The sequence below is a fragment of the Triplophysa rosa genome, linkage group LG9 (genome assembly GCF_024868665.1).
Source record: "Triplophysa rosa linkage group LG9, Trosa_1v2, whole genome shotgun sequence".
NCBI lineage: Eukaryota > Metazoa > Chordata > Actinopteri > Cypriniformes > Nemacheilidae > Triplophysa > Triplophysa rosa.
In genome coordinates, this window is record NC_079898.1 from 21,131,038 (window position 1) to 21,151,426 (window position 20,389).

General features: G+C 42.2%; 2 protein-coding genes across 3 annotated transcripts; one reads left to right on the forward strand and one right to left on the reverse strand.

Moving 5' to 3' along the window:
• Positions 1–88: 88 nt before the first annotated feature.
• Positions 89–7,197, forward strand: LOC130559548 (uncharacterized). 2 transcript variants are annotated; one of them, XM_057342695.1, is made up of 15 exons: positions 89–218; positions 339–403; positions 806–850; positions 1,000–1,164; positions 1,336–1,421; positions 1,522–1,661; positions 2,512–2,626; positions 2,709–2,847; positions 2,925–3,029; positions 3,182–3,259; positions 3,521–3,666; positions 3,804–3,992; positions 4,225–4,855; positions 5,041–5,129; positions 5,997–7,197. In XM_057342695.1, exons 3-15 carry the CDS (start codon positions 809–811, stop codon positions 6,082–6,084), a joined length of 2,013 nt encoding a protein of 670 aa, XP_057198678.1. In that variant the 5' UTR covers positions 89–218; positions 339–403; positions 806–808; the 3' UTR covers positions 6,085–7,197. The 2 variants fall into 2 exon arrangements, with proteins under 2 accessions (XP_057198678.1, XP_057198677.1); XM_057342694.1 differs by having other exon boundaries at positions 90–218; positions 2,703–2,847.
• Positions 6,350–19,896, reverse strand: sos2 (son of sevenless homolog 2 (Drosophila)). Its single transcript, XM_057342693.1, has 24 exons — positions 18,991–19,896; positions 17,204–17,329; positions 16,437–16,568; positions 16,194–16,358; positions 15,716–15,922; positions 14,388–14,531; positions 14,143–14,253; positions 13,746–13,844; positions 13,531–13,658; positions 12,630–13,285; positions 12,262–12,343; positions 11,727–11,849; positions 11,346–11,458; positions 10,960–11,182; positions 10,764–10,883; positions 10,527–10,689; positions 10,318–10,435; positions 10,020–10,192; positions 9,818–9,934; positions 8,773–9,034; positions 8,651–8,692; positions 8,460–8,566; positions 7,793–8,351; positions 6,350–7,668 (listed from the first exon to the last, which is right to left on the reverse strand). Exons 1-23 carry the CDS (start codon positions 19,063–19,065, stop codon positions 7,800–7,802), a joined length of 4,038 nt encoding a protein of 1,345 aa, XP_057198676.1. The 5' UTR covers positions 19,066–19,896; the 3' UTR covers positions 6,350–7,668; positions 7,793–7,799.
• Between the last annotated feature and the right edge of the window lie 493 nt (positions 19,897–20,389).

The following is a 20,389-nucleotide window of genomic DNA, read 5'->3' on the forward strand; positions in this document are numbered from 1 at the left end:
GCTGACTGTGCAAGTGTGCATGAGCTCACGAACGTCCCCGAGAGACCGGACGGCGCGCGCTGTCATGCAGGTGTTCTGTTCCTCCGCCCTTAGACACCGAACAGACCGGACATCAGTACACACGCTCAGGGAGAGACTCTGAACGACAAACATGAGGTCGTCGCTATGTCGTGGAATAACATTTAAACAGAAAAAGAAATCTTGAAATTTGCTTTCAGGTAAGTGAGCGCGCGATCTTGACATTTTTATACATTTCGGTGTAAGAATAAAAAAGCATGTTTTATATGATAATATTATTTGCGTTCTTTTGCGCATTATTTTTTCACGATCTGCTGCAGAGTGGAGCTCTTTGGCAGGTCTCTTTCCCCCATCTGGGATACGGTGACAGGGCGATCAGCGCAAGGTAAAATACACAAACATTGCATTCTATTGTTTGTTTACTGAGCCCTTTGCTAAAACCTTAAACCTTTCTGCGTTATTCATTGAAAAAAAAAGAGACATAAATGACACAAATAATAAAAATTAACAAAACTGACTGCAAGTGATCATATATAAAAATGCCACTATATGTATTTACTTTAAACTTCTAAAAGTGTTACACAAATTCTAAGCAAAGTAAGCTGAGCTCTAATTGTCCTCATGATGATTTATGTCTGTTTGTATTCTCACTCTTGTTGAAATACACCACCAAACATAATCTCAGCAGTCACCTGATGGCATAGTCACCACTCCACAGAGTGTTTACAGACCTTTGAGGCTGTGTTTGTGTGTGTGTGTTAAATGATGATTTTGTATCCTCATACAGAGAATGAAATCCCATGAGGGAAACCTGGGGAGAGAGATCTCTAAGGTAACAAAGACACGAATCCTCCATAAGAACTGACAACAACCTTTAAAATATTTTCACATTTTGTAACAGCAGACTTTGTCTTTGCTGACGAACTCCCACCTTTCATCTCGCTCTCACCTGGTGCTTATCTGGATGTGTTGTGACTGTAGGTACATGGGATGGTGTGTGAGTTGAGGGCAGGGTTTTCTCGTGCGCTGCTGGAGCTCAATCAGATTCAGCAGGGAGACACTGAGCTGCAGAGCCAGCTGGAGGACACGCGACATGGCTGCAACAAGCGTGCTCTTCACCTAGAAAGTCTGGTGCTGTCCCTCAAGGTCAGATCTGTGCACATGTGCATCTGATCTACAATGAACACCATTTACACATGTCACATTTAGACACCTCTTTTTGACAATTTCTTATATAACACATTGTAAAATACATTTATGCTTTATAAGAGTGCCATGGGTGTCTTTTGAAACCACTATCTTTGTTTATCTTATTAGGATGAGTTGGAGGAGGTACGTAGTCAGTTTCGTCAGCTCTGTGCGGCACAAGACAGACAACCACCAGAGAATCCCGGAGGAGAAAGGTAAACACGCACATGTATAAATAGACGTTTACCCAGAGAATGCATCACATTATAGCATTGTATTTTGTGTTGTTGTTGTTGTGTGTCTTTGTGAATGTAGTAACGGAGTTGATAATAGTAATGGACCGTGTGATGATGGTGCTGTAGTCGCTCCTCCCCCTTCGTCTGTGGATGGAGCTCTTCTTATAAACTGTTACCTGCAGGGCTTGCGAGTGTGGCAAACGGCCAGACAGAATACAGGTGAGGTTACCTAAACGAAATACAAACAAATAATCTCCTATTTACAAAGATTTTGTGTTTATACATGGTCCAAATGTAATATTTTTCTGTTCATTAAAGTCCCAGTGAAATAAGAAAATACAATTCTTATTTTTTCGTGAAATATTGCAGCGTTTATAGGAAATAGCATATCAATGCGAGTCATTTTCTTTTTAAAATTCATGTACCCTCATAATCTTCAGTTAAAATCTGAAAATGCACTTCCGCCCTGAAATGACTATCCATCTCAAATGACGTAAATTAGACTACTTGGGCGGAGCATCCGTTAACTCCTCCCCTTCAACTCATTCTGCTGCCAGTTTCATTTCAAAATGCAACAGTTGTTTTTATACATTCAATCAATTCAAGCGAAAAACGCAAGCCACGCCCACTAATTTTCTCCTTTGAAATCCCTTTCCATTCGGAAATGTGTCAGAATACGGAAGTTAAAACGATCGCAACTTCCGGTTCACGGGGACTTTAATATTAGGCTCAGATGTCGGAGCTTGTGGCTGTGTGGACAGTGCTCCAGGCTTATGGTGCAACGGTTCCCTGGCAGACCCGAGTTCGAGTCCCGGCTTGATGTCCTTTCTCGATCCTAGTCTCCTCGCTCATCCCAATCACTTCCTGTCTCTCTCCACTATCCTCTAATTAATAAAGACAAAACGGCCTCAAAAATATATTTAAAAAGAGATACATAAAAATTTGTTTTGGCTCAGATGCCCTTTCCTGTCATGTGACACACAGCAGTTTACGCCGGGGTAAAAATCTTCCACAAACCTTTAAACTCTTCGTACATAGCTGTGGATACTCACCCTTGTGTTTTTGTCAGGCAGGAGGCGGGGAGTGGTGGAGATGCTTTTGCGATCCGAAAGGGAGTATGTATCTAGTTTGAATCAGCTTTATGACAAATACAAATCAGCACCAGTGAGCGCAACTGAGAAACAGTAAGAAGATACTACACATTATTCTGGATATTCATTATCAGTGATTAACATCACACATTGTAAGTTGTTTTGTCAGGAACAGTGTGGAGTTTCTAAAGCACGTTGATCATATGCTACAACGCCACCTGCTGTTCCGCAACACCCTAGAGGAACGTCTAACCACGGATGAGAGAAGCTGCGCGGCTGGAGAGGCTTTTCTCAACCTCACAGGACAAAATAATGTAATTTACACAACTGATACTAATAACAATTTATAATTCTTTGGTTCAGAGAGTGCTGAAATTACAATCTTCTGCAGAAATCTTTCTCGGAGGCGTATATTGGATATGTGTCTGGTTTGGCAGCCATTCTGACAACAGAGTTCAGCACAAGTTCACCACACAACAATCCAGAAAACTCAAAGGCAAGAGCTTCCTCTTTCTCACGCTTTTAAAAATGCTTACACACACTGTGCGATCAGCTTTAAAAGTTAAAAATCTGAGGATTGCACAGAGAGAATATATAGGTTGAATCATATACATTTTTTTGTCATTTCGTGTGATATTTGTCTGATAGGAGACAGAGAACTTCAGATTGCTCGCACTGTTGTTTGCTCCTGTTTCCCGCATCCACGCATACCTGAACATCACACAGGTGAGTTACATTTTTGTAGGTTAAAGGGGATTTTTTTTAAAACAATTTCATCCACATGCCAGCTAAAGTACTCTGTTGTTAATATAGTTCTTAAAGTGAAAAGGAAGCATTACTTTTTTTGTTTAATTATGTAAATTTTTCAGTTCAACATTTGTTTGTTGTTGATAATATAATTTGCAGTAAAATGAATTACATTTAGAAAATTATAAATGTAGAAATATTTGTATTTTAATATATTTCTGTACTTTTTATTTCTACCAGGCTCTGTTACACAGTTCTGGTGCTGGGCATGCAGACTGGTGCTCACTACAGGAAAGTGAGCGGGTGCTGCGGAATCTCTGCACAAGCTGTCACATGACCTTAGAGAAGGCGGGGCCATGGGAAGAGGGGGCGGGTTCTGAACAAGGGTCAATCTTCAGCTTATTTCGCCTCTTTGCCTATATGTCACATAAGGCTTCAATGCTCGTGAATTTCATAAAGTGATCTGACTGGATGAAACTGGTTTTGTGGCAGGTGGCTGATGCTAATTTTAGTATGTCTGCAGTTTGAGAAGCAGGTGCTGTGCCGAGAGCCCCGACTGTGGCCCTTCCGCCTTTACCAAGTACTGCGCCCGTGCCAACGCAGACACAGCCAACGACACAGCGGGCCCGGGCACAGACGGAACTGTTCACCAGAGAAAGTTCTGTCGTGTTGGCCTTTCGCAGACGCTACCTCGGCCCAGCGGCATCTTGAGGTAATCAAGCTTGTGACAAACTGCATGAACTCAATTTCTCAATTCACCAGAAACACAATATGGGGTGGAGTCACTTCTAGAAAACAATGAAGACAAAAGGTTAAGTATGCAGCTATGGTACTTATATATCTTCGACAAAGTCAACAGGGTTTTCTTTCTCACAGTGAAGTAAAAAAAAATCTGAGAATTTTAACATCTCATAAAATGTTAAAATACATCTGTGTTTCTTCAGAAATGTCCGTGAGTATATATGTGAACCGCCCCCTGGTAGCTGGACTGCGCAGTATATGTGGAATGGCCGTGGACGTCAGAACCACGCAAGTCCCGCCTGCGCACCCTTCCCTCATCACCCCATAGAGCCCAGCCGGTTTTTAAATCCTGGACCACCTGTTGGTGGAACCCTTCCCACCGCTGTCAAGAGTCCAAACTCCTCTGCTAATCTTGCCGTACGTGTATGTGGGTCTCCGGGACTCGATGGACGCGTATACACATCTGACCCTCCGCCTCATCGCCTGGATGATGGAGACACAGATTGTGACCTGGCCGACACCTCCGTCTTTGACTTTTCTTCCGTGACGACCTGCAGCCCTGATGAGACCCTGGAACGGCTCAGGAGGGCTGAGGCATGTGATGAGGAAGATGATGAAGACAGCGAGATTCCAGTTCTCCTCAAACCATCATACACTCATAACACTGCAACCGTGCAGACGGGGGGGAGCTTATGCATGCCGTGGCAGATTCCAAGACGGGTTCCTATTCCTTCTGGGGTGCGAATTGCGGGGCAGGGAAAAACACGCAACCCAAAAGTACCCAGAATACCCACCAGTGCCTTTCGGCCGATATGGGACCCAACATATTCACAGGTATGACATGTCACCTAAACATGCAAATACAATGCCTTTTTGGTCCACCCTAAAGTTTAATGCTTGTTAGATGAGTATGAGTATTTGAGAACATGGTTTTCAGTAACATGAGCCCTTTAAAACAAAGTTAGTTTGATCCTAAAAACATCCTTAAACAAAGCACTCACCCCTACTTTCCTTCTCAGGGGGATGTGACTCCTGCAAAAGAGAACTCTGTGACTTTCAGTGCAACCAATCAGATCATCAGTCAGCAGCAAGAGACTGACCAATCACGGTAAGTGGTAGTCGCATTACTGTTGCGATTACTGTGCCTCTAAGTTCAGAATACATACAACTAAACTCACTACATTTCTCAAAATTTTCTAAAACATAAAGGGTGACTGATAATAATGATTTGTGACAAAAAATAAAAATCATGAAATATGTAGATACAAGGTTTCAGAAAGACAGCAGCGATAATATATATTAATAATACCTTATAATATATTGCAGTAGAATGTCTGCAATACCATATTTCAAAGCGTGCTAACTTCTGTACACATTTTGTCGCATTGGAATTATAAGATTTTATCAGACGTTTTTTTCAAAATTTAGTTATTCACATATTTGTATTGTGACAACTTATTTACATTACATTATGTTTTTTCTTGACGTTGTGTACATTTCGAGACTTTGTTTAGAAAACAAAAAGCTTTTATCTACAAAGTAAAATGGAATGCAAAAACTTTGAAGCTCCAATATCTCAAAACTGATCAGAATGCTTATACTGTAATTCCAAGTCGGCGATTTGTGCATGCTGTCAACACATTAATATCACAATGATTATGTTCAATTAATCTTGGAAAGTTATCACGATTAAAATACGATTAATCGTGCAGACGTATTGGAACTTACATAGTGTATACAACAGTGTCAGAAATACTCTGGAATAGATTTTCAGGAAGCTTTTTCCTTTAAATATTTAAAACCATTTACGTCAAATATCTAAACAATTGCGCCCATTACAAATGAACGTAAAAAATAATAATGTTTAATTTAAATAGCACCTTTCTTAAGCTTAAATGAACAAATTGGACAAAGGAAACTCTGCAGCTGTATAAGGGCACTCTAAAACACAAATCTGTATACGTTTATGTTTCAGGACTGCATATAGAGGTGCTGGTGTTCAGAGAGCTGAAGCAGTGTGGCATGACAGTGAAGACAGCGAAGGACCCTGCAGTACAGTCTGACACACTCCCAAAACAAGCCAATATACAACTGATATTAATGAAAAGGCACCAGGAAACTAATCAACTTCAACCTCAAAAATCTGAGTGATGACTGTCTTCACTGTGAACTGACATGCAGCACCAGCATGCTCACACCTGCAGAACAGTTTCTTGTGATCACTACTGGAATGTTTGATTTTTCTAACAGAACAACAGCACGTTTCATTCGTCAGTGAACAACACTTGTAACAGAATGAATAAAAACGAGATCAGAATAATAAAAATCTTCAGTAGAAAATAAGACTGTGTGTTTATTAATGAGTCTCATGGAGAACATGGTACAAAAGCAGTTACAGGCTTTGAATGCGCGCGCACACACACACACACACACACACATACAGACACACGCACACAAACACACAGAGTGAGTTTTTTGGGAATTACTAACACTTCAACCAATTGACCAGTTAACAGCTGTGAACAGCCTCAGTGGGAATGGCCGGGTGGGAGAATACACGTACAGGATGTGACATCACTACAAAACACTGCAGAGTCCCCTATGGCTGATTGCCACGAAGACGGTTTCCGTGGTCACCTCTATAGGAATTTGCACTAATGACGAAGCCCTTCCTGTGTGAACCTTGTTTAGTAGCTGGAGAGGACCTGAATGAGAGCAAGAAGCATGATTACAACAGAACATTCTGCCGGGAGCTTTAAGTTTCGAGTTGGGACGCAGTCTTATGGTTGTCCCGACCAGCCCCAAATGGGGGACAGCAGGACAGGGTCATAAGGTCACAGGATTGTGAGTTTCAGTCCTCTTTTCTGTAACAGTACTGCCCTAAAGTGCAAAAAGGCCCCAAACACTCAAAGACACACAAACTTTACACTGGTCCACACCAAACACTCTACAACAGTGTGAATCTGGTAGGTCTCAGACTGAGATTGTCAGTAGATACGTCAGCAACTGTCGGCCATGGCGACCAGGTGGGAAGTGACAGTATAAAGCCAGGGCAGATATGTCACTTTGTACAGAATACTTGGAGCTCGCGCACACGCACAAACATGCACCGTGAATAGAGGTGTTACGCAGACATTTGTTCTAAGCATGGACAAGACGAATGGTTTTCAGACACATAAAGAAATATGTTTAGTTGTTTTGTTCAGTACTAATTTTGAAGGCACATTAAAAGTCTGGAGCTGAAATCATAGGTCATAATAAGTATCCGCAGATGGGTGGGGCTTCTGATGAAACTGTGAGTAGAGGTCGCCTTTGAGGGTCTGGGTTAAGACATCATATTGGCTTTAAATAGTGCGAGGACGAAGCGCTCACCAAATGTCAGAATTCACCTGAAGGGTACAATCTCAAGGTCACATTAAGGTCACGACTGTGAGTTAAAGGCAACTGAAGAGAGGTGTGCTGTGGGCGTCCGGGTTGAACCCTGGTTGACGTGGTCACGTGGGAAGCCAAGACCCTTAACCTGCAACCAAATAAACATCCACAGCAGAGTCTGATGGTGTGAAAGGCCTCAGAGCGGCATTTCCATCTGCCCACACCAGACACATGACCTTTTGTTGCTCTGAATGCGGACCATGACGACTGGCTTTCTAAAAAGTAAGTGAAAAATGAATGATAATCACATTTCATGTGAGCGCTGACCGTCTTCAGGTTTCTACTATCATCAGATTGTCTGATTCCAGGTTAAACATTGTTAAAAACACACACACACACCTCCCCGTTATGCGTTGTTGTCCCTGTTGTCCACTAGCGAGAGAGTGTGTATGGATGGCTGTGAAAGAGGGTGTGTTGTTTGAGAGGTTTCTCTCTTATAAGTCTTGGGTGGCAGTTTTGGCAGCGCGGGGGTGGAGTTGTGCCGAGGTGGTATGGGAGGGGCTGGAGTGGGCGGGGGTAGGTGGCAAAGGATGGGTTGACTGATGCTGGGAGTGCAGGGGCGTCGAGGCACACGTGGAGAGGGCGTGCCGGGGGGTGGAGCACGGGGAGAGGGCGTGCCAGGCGGTGTGTTGGGAGCGCTGGGGACGCTGATGAAGTCCCAATGAAAACGGCCCACTGGAGATGGCTGCAGATTCACCGGGTAGTTGATGAAGATCTCAGGCGGCCGCTGTGGAACAGGTGGAGGCGTGTCGGGCATTGGATCGCGAGGAGGAGGGGGAGGTGGGCTCGGGAGAGGTCCGTCTGAAGGACCGTTTAACACCGGAACTCGTGGCTGCAAACGAGGAGGCGGCGGCAGTCGTGGAGGAATGGCAGGAGGACTTTCGGGTCTGGAACTCAACTGGAACAAGACAGATTGCAAATTAAATGCATGTGAAGGCACAACATTATCAAAACTCTTGAGAGAAAGCAAGGACTGTTGATGTCAGTGTGTGGTTGTGTGCATTACCTTGGTGTCCGAAGACGTGTCTTTCCTGCGGGGTGGCAGCGGAGGGGGTTTTGTTGGCTCATCGCTCATCAACTGATGTAAACTACCACATGACACAGAATGGTACTCTGAAAAAAGCAAAATATGCATTCATACAGTTTCTGCCACAACATAGATCACTTCTTTTAATTAAATGTACACTGAACACTCACTGGAGTGGGGCAGCAGAACTGGGGCAAATATGCAATTGCTACCTGCAAGGAAACGCAAAAACAAACTTTCAGCAAATACTAGGGCAAACATCGCTCTCTTACTTTAGCCAAAACTCTCTTACCATAGGAGCTGTTCAAGTCCTGCTCCATGAACACAGAGTTAAGATCAGAGCTGGCAGACTGTGGCGGGGTTGGCGTGTTAGGAGATGTGGGGAGAGACGCGGGGGTCTCGGGTTCTGTCTCTGCGATGCTCCGGAAAGTAATTTTGTGGGGTGGTTCTCTTTCTAACGGCACTGGGTGACCCTTAAGTGTTCCTCCTCCTCCAGCTGTCTGCCGCACTGGCCGAACGCCGGGAGACTTGAGATTGTAGGTTGTCTTTCTGGGCTATAGAAGATAACACAAAAAGATATTAAACACATCAATCAAAGACTATACTTGTGTGTGCTATTATTAAATCAAATAAACAAATTACATACTGTATGTGTGATCAAAGGTCCGATTGTATGCAAAAATGCAATGTTTAAAGCTAAATTTCAAAACATTTATACTATCTTATACTGTATGTAAGGTTGTGATCTTTCATCTAAATGACTTGAGAATGTTCTAAAAACATGTACTTTAATGAATGCAAGAAAAGCTTTTTTATGCAAATCAGTTAAAATGGTCAATGTCACATATTTGCTTAATTGATTAGTGCCCTAGAAATAGCACATAATCTTAAATATGAACTAAAATCTTACACGTAACTAAAATTTTCAGGCTATATAAGATTATGAATTCCAGATTGTCAATGTAGTCTTTTGGACTACTGTATAGAGGGTATGCATTGACGTCACTTTCCCACGTGAACATGTCGGGAATACGCCCTGGGACACACTCCCCTGGGTGGCAAAACACCCAGAAAAATGGCTGAGGAGAATAGGAGAAACAAAGAAAACGGGACTAAAACACGCAATTATTCGCTGAATTGACAAGCAGCTGGACTTGACGGTGATCCTTACGACTTCCCTACGACTTACAAAGGAATCAGTTGTTCCTGGACACTGAAATGTTGCGCGGAATTGCGTTTCCTGATATTGTAAGCAGTCATTTTGCTGAGTGTTTTGCCACCCACGGGGGCGTGCTCCGGTGTCCATACCCTCTATAGTGATTTTAATGAAAACTCACAAATCTGGGTGGCTGTTTGCAGTTCCGTGGTTCGATCTCTAGAGATTTGTTGAACAGGTAGTCCGTAAACTCTTTCTCGCTCATGTTTCCCATTGGATTAAGATTCTCAAAATATTTCTGCAAGACCAAAAAGACAAACTCTTAGTGTTCCATAAAAGTGAGTTAGAGAAAAAAAGAAAGCGAGCGAAATAAACATATGAACCTTTATATCGTGTTCTACTTTGAGGCAGTAGGGTTGGTTCTGGTACTGCTGGATTTCTCCAGTGATTTCTGCTACTTTGCGTCTCTTGCTGAAGTTGATCAACTCTTTACCATCACGCTTTAGGAAATCTGGATTTCCTTCCTCAGTTTTCAGAATGTTAGTTAGGTAGATACCTGAATACACAGAACAAACAAACACCTTCAGAAGACACAATCACAAAACATGTTCTTTTTTACATGTGACTGGTTTCAGGGGTCTCAGAGTAATTTGTTTGCATACATGGCCGAGTATTACTTACCAAAGAAAGGTACACAAGGTGGGTTGATGGATTTGAGCTTGGCGAGGTATTTTTTAAAATGATCCTGACTGAGCTCAACAGCGTCCTCTAGAATCCTCCTGTTCCTCTGAGGCACAAGCTGCATACAACAAACACACAAAAGCACTTATTATTAATAATTTCTCTAGCATTCAGACTGTGTGTCTAATAAATCTAGCTAAGCAGGTCACCTCGAATGTGTGGTCCAGGCGATACACAGGTACTGAGTTGATGGCGCTTACAATCTCCAAAACTCCATTGAAGTTATTGAGCTCTTGAAATACCTGCAGAATCTCAATAATACGAGAAAACACAGCAACCCTCTCATCCAAGTTTTCTGCCTCCACTATACACCTGAGAGAGAGAGAATTGTTGTTGTAGATGTATTTATTTCCCATGATGCTGTTAGGTTAGGACTAGTTACTCACTTCTCAAACCACAGGGTAAGGTTGGTGGTGTGTCTAATCATCCTCAGTAGGTTGGGAGAATTCTTCTCTTTATCTTCTTTTGTCCAAACGCTTCCTACCAGTTCAGATGGGCGAACGGCTCTACACACAAATTCAGAATATGTAACACTCTTTGTTCTTACTCTTAAGTCTCTAGTTTTGATTGGCTGTGTCTTACCTGTACAGATCAGATTCTAGAAGTGTTAACTGCCTGGCAATTTCAATGGGATGAAGGGTCATGAGTTCAAAGCTGTCAATCTGCCCAGGACGGCTGATGTGCCATTCGATAGGAGGTGGCGGGCTCTCAAAGGTGATGTTGTGACTGATACCATTAGACTGAGTTTGAATCTTCCGTCTCATGATCTTACTGATAGACTCCACCCACTTACGCATGGATTTACCTGAAAAACATTTACCCATGAAAACGATTATCCAACACATCAATCTCAGGGTGAAGAGCATTTATGTTTGTGAACATGCATTTGAACAGGTCTCATGAAGTGAATGTGTGTGAATGCCATGTGTTCTATATTGGGTCCAGGGTTTATCTCAATGTGAATTTACCTCTAAGCTGTGTGGTGCTGGTGAGGTATTCTTCAAGTCTGCGGCGGAGTTCAGGATCATTCTCAAAGTCATAAAAGTGATGTTCCACCCACTGACGGAACACATTTAGCACCCTAGTGATACACAGATACACACAAACATGTAAAAAGACAATATAAGTGATGATGGGCAGCAGGAGTGGATGGGATGAGTTACAAGTTTGCAACAATACATTTACTGAAATGAGCAAAGCAGGAATTAAATAATACAAGGGTAAATCTTATGGAGAATATTTAAAAAACACAGAAATACAATAAGCGCATTATACTTGCATAAAATCATTGAAGCCTACATTTAGGATCATACCTATGAGCTTTGGGAATGAGAAAGTGTGTACTTTACCTGAGTTGGACAGGTTGCACATATTCTCGTCGAAATCTCTGGAGCTCAGCTGCCATTGGCTGCTCTCCGTTCCAAAGTGCTTGACGGTCTGCCTCTGATGGTTCGGGCTCTGGAATCTCAATCCTGAAATATCATGGCGAACCAAATTAAACTTACATACATAACATATTAAAAAGAAACAATAGCATAGCAAGTGACCAAGTTTTTTTTTGTCCTATCAATAGTACAGTGGGAGAGAGGACAGGAAGCGAAGTGGGAGATAAAGGGGGGCGGGATCAGGAAAGTACCATGAGTCGGGATTTGAACTCGGTTCGGCCGTAGCACAAACGTGGCAAATGTCAGAGCACTTGCCCACAAGGCTATCGGCTCTGACCAAGAGACAGAAAGTTAAAGAAACTCCGGTGTTTAAATAGTACATGTGAACAATATGCTAAAAAGAGATGAATGTCCCCTTTTAAAAATGGTTGTGACATGCATAAATGTGTGCAAAGAATAAGAACAAGTGTGTGTATGTGTATATGTGTGTCAGGTTTACCTTTCAATCAGTAGTGTGAGCAGGTCTTGTGGTTTACAGAAGGAGCGGTATGTAGTCAGAAAAGTACGCACAAAATTTGGGTCTGTGTGAGAAAAAGATTAACAGCACTTAGTAAGACATACTAGGAAAAAGAAAAGAAAAAAAAATACACATCAGTTGGAATAACAGAACAATTAAAGCTACCCAAAAGATTTATCAGCATTTATCACTTGATTGAGACTTTTTCCCAAATGATGGTCATTCATATTTTACTGTGCTTAACCATAACATAGAAAACAAAAGACTTGACATGCTGTGATACAGACAGATTCCATTCTGTTTCCAGATTTTAGACTGTTCTCTGGCACGTTTGAAAATGTATTCTGTACCTGCATACATGTGGTATGTCAGTCTCTCAATGAGCTTGACAACTGTCCCGGCTTTAATAATGGGGATTCCTGTTTTGCGCTGGGCTCCCTCCTCAAACACAATGTTCTCCTCAGAGTCCTGGATGGCAAAGCGGTAGACGTCCGGTGATGGGAGCCTCAGCGGCTGCGCCTGTTCCTCGCGGTGCAGGACGGTGTCCAGCATGCGGTCCAGAGTGGGCCGGTACTGCAAAGTCACCAGCGCAGCCATCCATGCGTTCTTCTCTTCTGCCGAACGAGCACAGAACACTGCGCCGCAGTCCTCACGCCCTACCAGCTCAAACGCGTGACGAAACTCTGACGAATCTTCACGATCTACGATGCGATACTTGCGCAACACAAACTTCTCTTTTAGACGAAACTCTGCCCCACTGCCAGCCCCCGGCAACCGGGAACTCTGGTTGGCTTTGCAGCTGATCATGAGGCCATCGAACAGAAAATTGTGTCGTTCGTGCTTGGCACCAGCCCGTAGGAGCGCCCCCTCCAGGATGAACTGGCTGCAGCACTGACCGATGTCTTTGCCCTCCCAGCCGTCAATACTTCTCTGGATGTCATTCATACGTTTTATAGCTGCCTGCTTACTGCGAGACGCACGGCTGTGTAACCGATACAGAGGTTCCCTAGGAAAGAAAACAGTGTGAGTTTTACATACATACATGCATGCATTCAGCTGGAATTGTTTGCACTAGCTACTGGACCCAAAAGGTGGCAACCTACCATAGTGCTTGATAGTAGGTGAAATTAAAGGTATACATTGTATCAGTTCATGTGTTCCCTGGAATTCAAACCCATGACCTCGGCATTGCAATTGTCAACCTCCACCGGTTGAGCTACAGGAAAATTACAATGTGATTGAGTGCCTTACCCTTGTTTGCGCCTTGGTTGGTGTTTAGCATATATGCGTTCGATGCTGCTCTGTAAGTTGAGTAATGCTGTCTGAGCCTGTTTCAAACACTCTCTGTCATCCTGATCCTCGCTGCACTCCTGCAATTGCTACAAAAAAACAATCAACACATAAATAACAAACCAGATTACACAGCTGCAGTTTACTGATTGACTCTGAATGTGTTCATAGTTCACCTGTAACAGTTCGAAGTAGTGCATGCAGTGGTAAACTGGAACCATCATCAACTGAGGAAGTACATACTGCACAGCCTCCTTAAAACCTTCTGCGATCGACTGAAACACACACACCACAGGACAAAGAACATATAAGCTCATGCGTGCAGAGATAAATAAAAACTTTGATCAAATTACGACATTGTTATTCGTATTGTGCTGAAATGAATTGTTAAGTATGTATTGCAATGAGTGTTCAAAACTGTCTCTTTATGTGATGAAACTAGCAATTTTACATTTCCAACAGATATGGCGGCATAGAGGCAAAAGTAATGGATTGCAACTTTAATATAATATGTAACAATTCAAAAACACTTGTCACTTGTGAACTGATCAGATGTTCATGTTTGGTGCTAACCTGGAAGTGCAGAGCGACAGTGGGGCGGGTCATCAGAGTACTGAAATGTTGACAGAATTCTTTAGAGAGGATATCCTGAGACAGCGTCTCGTAGGGATCAAAAGCCTGCTCCTGAACACAAAATACGCAACACATTTGTAACATCACTAAGCTGTAAGCCTTCACAGAGGTCTGTGGAGAAGTTGTGGATGATCCGTCTCATACTTTACTGAACTATCAGAACGGAAGTGTCTGTGTATCTATACCTCAGCAAGATCTTCAAAGCAGCTTCCAACAAGGGGGTGTGGACTTCCATCAGCTGTCATTTCAACAGCATCCTCGATGAGACCCAAAAGTTTCACCGTAAGCTCATGAACCTCCAGAATATTACTGAACACCAACTCTACGTCCTATCGTAGGGAAAGAATGTAAATGGTAATGAAGAGAATGCATTGAAACTCATTTTTATGACACAAACAAACTTTTTCCTGAATATCTGAGTATTCTCTTTTAGACAAACCTCTGAATCTTTCATATTGAATATGCATGTAGGCTATTTAAGGCTGTGACTGAAATAGTACATTTCTGTGACTTCCCATATATAACACATAAACATTTCTGAAATTTTGAAGGCAACTAGACAGCCCAATGTCACAATATCAGCACTGGCCTGACTCAAAAATCTTTTCAAAAACCGCAACCCTAAATCAGAAACCAGTGATGCTTGCATTAGCTATCAGCACTAATAATGAAAGTGTCCAAGTTGAGCCAAGTCTGATGAGAGAAGACACCGTGATACTGTTAGCAGCAGTGATTGATTTGCTACAACATTAAAAGCTCAAGAATCTTAAGCAGTGGTCAGTCTGGTCACAAACATTCACAGCAAACATACACATTAATCATTAATCTGGCAAGCCTTTAGGTTTAGAAGACATGTTAATCAATTAGATTTAAAGACGAATTATACACTGCTGACTGAGACATGGATGACATCTGAGGTACCAGAAACTAACGCACATTATCAGTGGGAACTGCAGGACACACAGAACTCCAAAAGCTAAAATGAATGCCTCAGGAAGTCAGTGGGGAAGATCAAATGTTCAGTTGAAGAATCCAGTTTAATGGGTTTAGACCATAAACTCTGAGAGTGGTATATTAAAAAAGACACTTTGCTACTGAGTGCCGTGTTTCTTTCTCATATGGGTTTGGCAGTGAGTTCCTGATTCAGTCAAACTGAGAATATCTATGCCTTTAGAAACGTATAATGACAGCTTCAATGTGTTCCAAAATACCTAATATATACACAGCCGTGAGAGTCGAATGATGTGAATTATTGTTTTGTAGTTTGTGTGATACAAAACTTTCAATTATGTACTTATGTATCACATCACATGTTTGCCTTCCTATTTGTAGCTGCTGGACTGCAACTTTGCCTCACCAACAGTAACTATCACTCATATAAACTAGAGATGCCAAATATCTGAAAATAAATGACCCAAGTCACTTTGTCACTAGAACATGTTACTGGTGTGAATACCACTTTACATAGACAACATACTGTATGTACAGAACCCGATAAGTCAGGGGAACATACCTGAGCCGAGAACAGTTTGTTATTTGACAGAAAGGCTTGACGGAACACTTTGATGATTAGATCAAGTTCCCGTAGATACTGGCGTTCCTCAGCGATCTCTAGACGCACCAGGTCATCATATGTGAGCTCACCAGAGGAAGACACCTCCTCTACACTCTGAGAAACCAGTCCCATCTCCTCTTCCTGATCAAACATATCCATTAACACCTGAAAGCACAATGAAAAAAATATTTTACCATACAGAAATGGTTTCATATAAGAAATTGTGCAAATTACATTACAAATTGAATTTGTAAAATAATTGTTTTCATCATAAACAACCTGTCTATAGGACTGTTGGGCATAATGGTGTGCAATGTCTAAAGCTGCTTTAAAATTGTGTTAGATCACCCAAAATCTATAGTCATTTGTTAGTGAACTAACCTCCCTAACATCCTTAAAGAAATAGTAACTTTATACACACACACAAATTTCTGACCTTGTCAGCACACATGGAGACCGTGATGTCTTGCTGGCTGATCTCAAAATGTCGAATGTTGCTCACGTAGTTTCCAGCCAGCTTAAGGATGTCGGCTGAGATGTACTCCAACACAGCGACAATGTACAGACACACATGGTAGTCGATCTTATATCCCAGAACCTCCTGGACACACAGTAACTGATGTGTGAGTTTTGAAAGGATAATGTGAAGTTGCATATTTAGTGTTTAAGTATTTCACACCTTCAGTAGTGGATGTATTTTATCAACTGGCAGCAGTAGTGGGTTCCTTCGTTTGCGTTTCTCTATTGCAGCCTGAGCGTCTGACATGGCCCATTTATCGATAGGATTTGGGAACGTCTTCTGGACACGCTCCTGCAAGCACACCAAACCGACCAAGTGACAAAGCTGTTCGGGTGTAATTATACAGCTGGATTGTGTGCACGTGTTCGCAAAAATGTCATATATACAGCCACAGAAAAAATTAAGAGACCATTTTAAGATTATTTTCAGTTTTTTTGAATTTACTATTTTTAAGCATTTGGGTAAAATGAACATTTTGTTCATTCTGTGATCTACTACCAATATTTCTACCAAATTCCACATAAAAATATTGTTTCTATTTGTATGTATTTTTCGAAAATGAAAACTGGAGAAACAGGTCAGAATAACAGAAAAGATGCTCTGTAATTTGTAGACCGAAAATATTGCAAAGTTCATATTCACTTTTAATCAACACAACAGTGATATTTGTACATGTATTTAGAAAAAGTTAAAAAACGATTTGTTTATGTGATAACCTTCGTTTTTATCACAGTTTTCATGTGTCTTGTCATGCTGTCAGAGCTGTCGACTTCATGTCAATCCTGAGGTTAGATTTTTTTTATTCAACAGACACTGGACTTGAATGGCCACAATGCATCTAGAAATGCTGATTAAATGAAAATTTGGAATGGTCTTTAACTTTTCCATGGCTATGTATACTGCCCAGACCCAATGAGTGCATGTACCTCAACATCAGCTATAGTTCTGGGCTGTGTAACACACAACTTGTTCAGGAGCTGTAGGATGAGAGCCTCAATGTGCTGAAGTGCATCTTCCTTAGCCGACAGGTTTGGATGCACTTGTATCTGCACCTGTACATAAAACAAAAGAAGGAACAGGAATGTTAAAGGAACTTCAAATAAACAGGCAACCACAAACGCATTTGACTACATCAGATATTGTGTACAGTAAAGAAGTCTTGTATCTCCCTCTCACACATATACAGCAGACACACACACGACAATAAACTAAACAAAGACAGCATGACATCATCAGACACACGCACGCTGATACGTACAAACACGCCTTCAGCTCTCAGTTGGGTGGACAAATTCAAAAACTCTCCTTCCCAATTTAAATCCCCCACCCCACCTTAATAGGCTGTGTCTTTAAATAGGAATGTGGTCCGTTTAGGTACTGTGGCTAAACCAGTTAGTGAAAGAAAGAGAAAGGGAGAGAGGAGGAAAAGAGAGAGATGCAAACGGTAGCAGTTGAGAACAAGTGCATGTGTGCTATGACAGGTGTAAGGTTAAAGGTTAGGTTAAACCACAAGTTTAATTCACTTCTACTGTCAAACAGCAAAATACAGGCCAAGAACACAAGCAAAAGCATACACATACACACACAAATATACAGATGAGAGATGGGTGTCTGGTTACATGCCGTCCTCCATTAGGCACTGAGAGCTGCTCTACTGGAAGCCCATAACACACACACACACAGCGATACAAACACACACTCTACCCCTCTGTCTTCTCCAGGGATGGGGGGATGATAGTAGCAGACAGAGAAGTATTGATGTGGAGAATGGGAGAGTAGGCAGAGAAAATGAGAGATGAGAAAGAGAGAGAGTGTAAATCTAGAGTGAAAAACATACAGGACAAGAACAAGAGTATCATCTCCAGATTTGAAGGGACTATACATTTACATCTAGAAGCAATGGATTTGCAAGAATAGATCAGAACGGTATTTTAGATCAACGAATCTCGCTTTGTTTCAAACAAAAATTAATATGTTGAATGCTGGAATTTGGAAATAGCTGTGAATGTGTTGCTGATAATTGAAGTGTGTGTCAAAGTTTTTTATAAGGGTTTGTTTGGCCAGGCTGTTGGAAATATCATCTCTAGGTTTTTCAAAATCCATATGATACAGCTGCATTTTTTTTCACAAACATTCTCTCTCTCTCTCTCTCTCTCTCTCTCTCCCACACACACACACACCACCTGGTCTCAGGTGTACCTGACGGTGTGCACATACAATTTGACATCTTAATATGAATCTTGCAGTGATGACGAGAATTTGAGCAAGATTTGAGAAATTAAATTAAAAAAAATAATAATCGTATGCAAACATAACAGATCTACAAACTCTAGTGGACGTACTCAGATGTTGTGCATAACAGTAATAAACAGGTCTGGTAGGTAAAGTTGTAAACAAAGTGAGTACGTATGGCTAAGTATGAACCTGTATATTGTTTACACCCTTATCAATTCTAAACAACAACATTTTCTGCGGCTCTTGTACAGCTGCATCCTTCAGAAACATCAAAACAGTGCAACACAAAACAGCTGTGCAAATCACCGTGCACGAAAACAGGCTTGACTTTTGAGAACTCTATCCAGTTCAGTTCTGCAGAGTTGTTCTTTAAAACTTACTGAAGCGCCGACGCTCTTCTAGCTTGGAATTCACTATAAACCATATAAACATTGAAATCACGCACAAATTGGCTGTTTGGTGTTTGTTCGGTCAGTACCTTTCGCAGCGCCTGTACGAACAGGCCTCGCCATCTCGCGCTGTTCTCCTCGCTGGAGCTGAAGTCGTGCTGCATGCCTGCGGCCGCCGTGCGCGCTGCTCCGCATCGGCCCCGCGCACTCCCAGTACCGGGAACAACCACCTAACTTTAACCGCTCTCTTTCACGGCACACAAATTAAACTCTACCACATTTACGGGTCAGTAAGACTTTTGGACATGTGGAACATATCCTTTTATTGGGCTAAAGTCAAATAAAAACACAAAAAAGAGTGAAAGTGTCTGCGTCTCGTCCTGTCAGAGCCGTTGATGTGTCGCGGGTGTCTCGCGCTACGCTCGAGCGCTAATTAGCCGCTAACACACACTGAGATTAGCCGCACATGCTAAACGGACAGTTCGCCCAGCTGCTCAAACAGGACAGTCCCCGATTATAACATCTCCTTCAGCGGGATGTCATGTCGTTTACACTTGGGAAGCGTTAAAAATGAAGGGTCGAGTATCGTCTGGCTGCTGTTTGTGTCGCTATGTTGTGTCAGCCGTTAACAGCAGCACATCTGGCGGCGCGCGGCGGCTCTGTGGCCTCGAGACTTCTCATGAAGCGCGCGAGCAAGAGTTTCTCCAGCGCGAGACTGTCATGTTGCGGGAGTCCGTCTGTCGGGCATGTTCCAACCGCATAAACGAGCTGACGCTACTTCGTCTAAATCCGTTTTATTCCGATGGGAAGAAGGGTAGTGCTAATGTCTTTGTTTTTGTTATTGGCAACGTCCGACTCGTCCCGATTCAACTCCGCTGTGCTGCGCTCGTGTCCATGACGGTGTAATCACAGCTGCTCACTGCGCGCGCTTCCCGCATCTGCGCAGCCCGGAGGGAGGGATCGCGCGCTGCGTGTGAGCGCAGTTACGAGCGGAGTTCCCAAACAGTGAAGATAGCACATACATTACATTCCTTATTTGTTGACTAAACAGCTAAACGCAAATATAGTCAAACATTCCTTAACAGTGAAGCTTATGTTTTTGTAGTTGAGTAAATACTGTAAAATTGTAAAAAGTTGACCATTTTAAAATAGCAACTGCCAGTGGTGCTTTCGAGTGTTATTTCAGATATCATTTTTGTTCTTCTAGTACTTCGAGTGTAAAAATCCCCCCAAATTTCCAGTCAGCCAATGCCCTCATGTGGTGAAAAGCAGAACGAGCACTTTAGAAATCACGTTGTCACCGTCAAGAATCGACAACGGGAAATACTTACACAGTTCAAAAGTGTGGGGTAAATTATCCATTATTTAACACCCCCCACGATTTCAACACAATGCAATAAATGTATCCATGGAAATGATGTTGTGACCAAACAATTACAGTTAACTAAACCTGTCATATTTTTTCACCTTTAAAGTAATAATTACTTT

What these genes read in the sequence shown, in the direction of transcription:
- LOC130559548 (XM_057342694.1), top strand. Translation starts at nt 809, where the DNA reads ATGAAATCCCATGAGGGAAACCTGGGGAGAGAGATCTCTAAG. An exon ending in AACGGCCAGACAGAATACAG is followed by an intron (nt 1,662 to 2,511) that starts GTGAGGTTACCT and finishes TGTTTTTGTCAG; the next exon opens with GCAGGAGGCGGGGAGTGGTG. An exon ending in GTGAGCGCAACTGAGAAACA is followed by an intron (nt 2,627 to 2,702) that starts GTAAGAAGATAC and finishes TTGTTTTGTCAG; the next exon opens with GAACAGTGTGGAGTTTCTAA.
- sos2 (XM_057342693.1), bottom strand. Translation starts at nt 19,065, where the DNA reads ATGCAGCACGACTTCAGCTCCAGCGAGGAGAACAGCGCGAGATGGCGA. An exon ending in CTGTCGCTCTGCACTTCCAG is followed by an intron (nt 13,845 to 14,142) that starts GTTAGCACCAAA and finishes TGTGTGTTTCAG; the next exon opens with TCGATCGCAGAAGGTTTTAA. An exon ending in ACTACTTCGAACTGTTACAG is followed by an intron (nt 13,659 to 13,745) that starts GTGAACTATGAA and finishes GTTTTTTTGTAG; the next exon opens with CAATTGCAGGAGTGCAGCGA.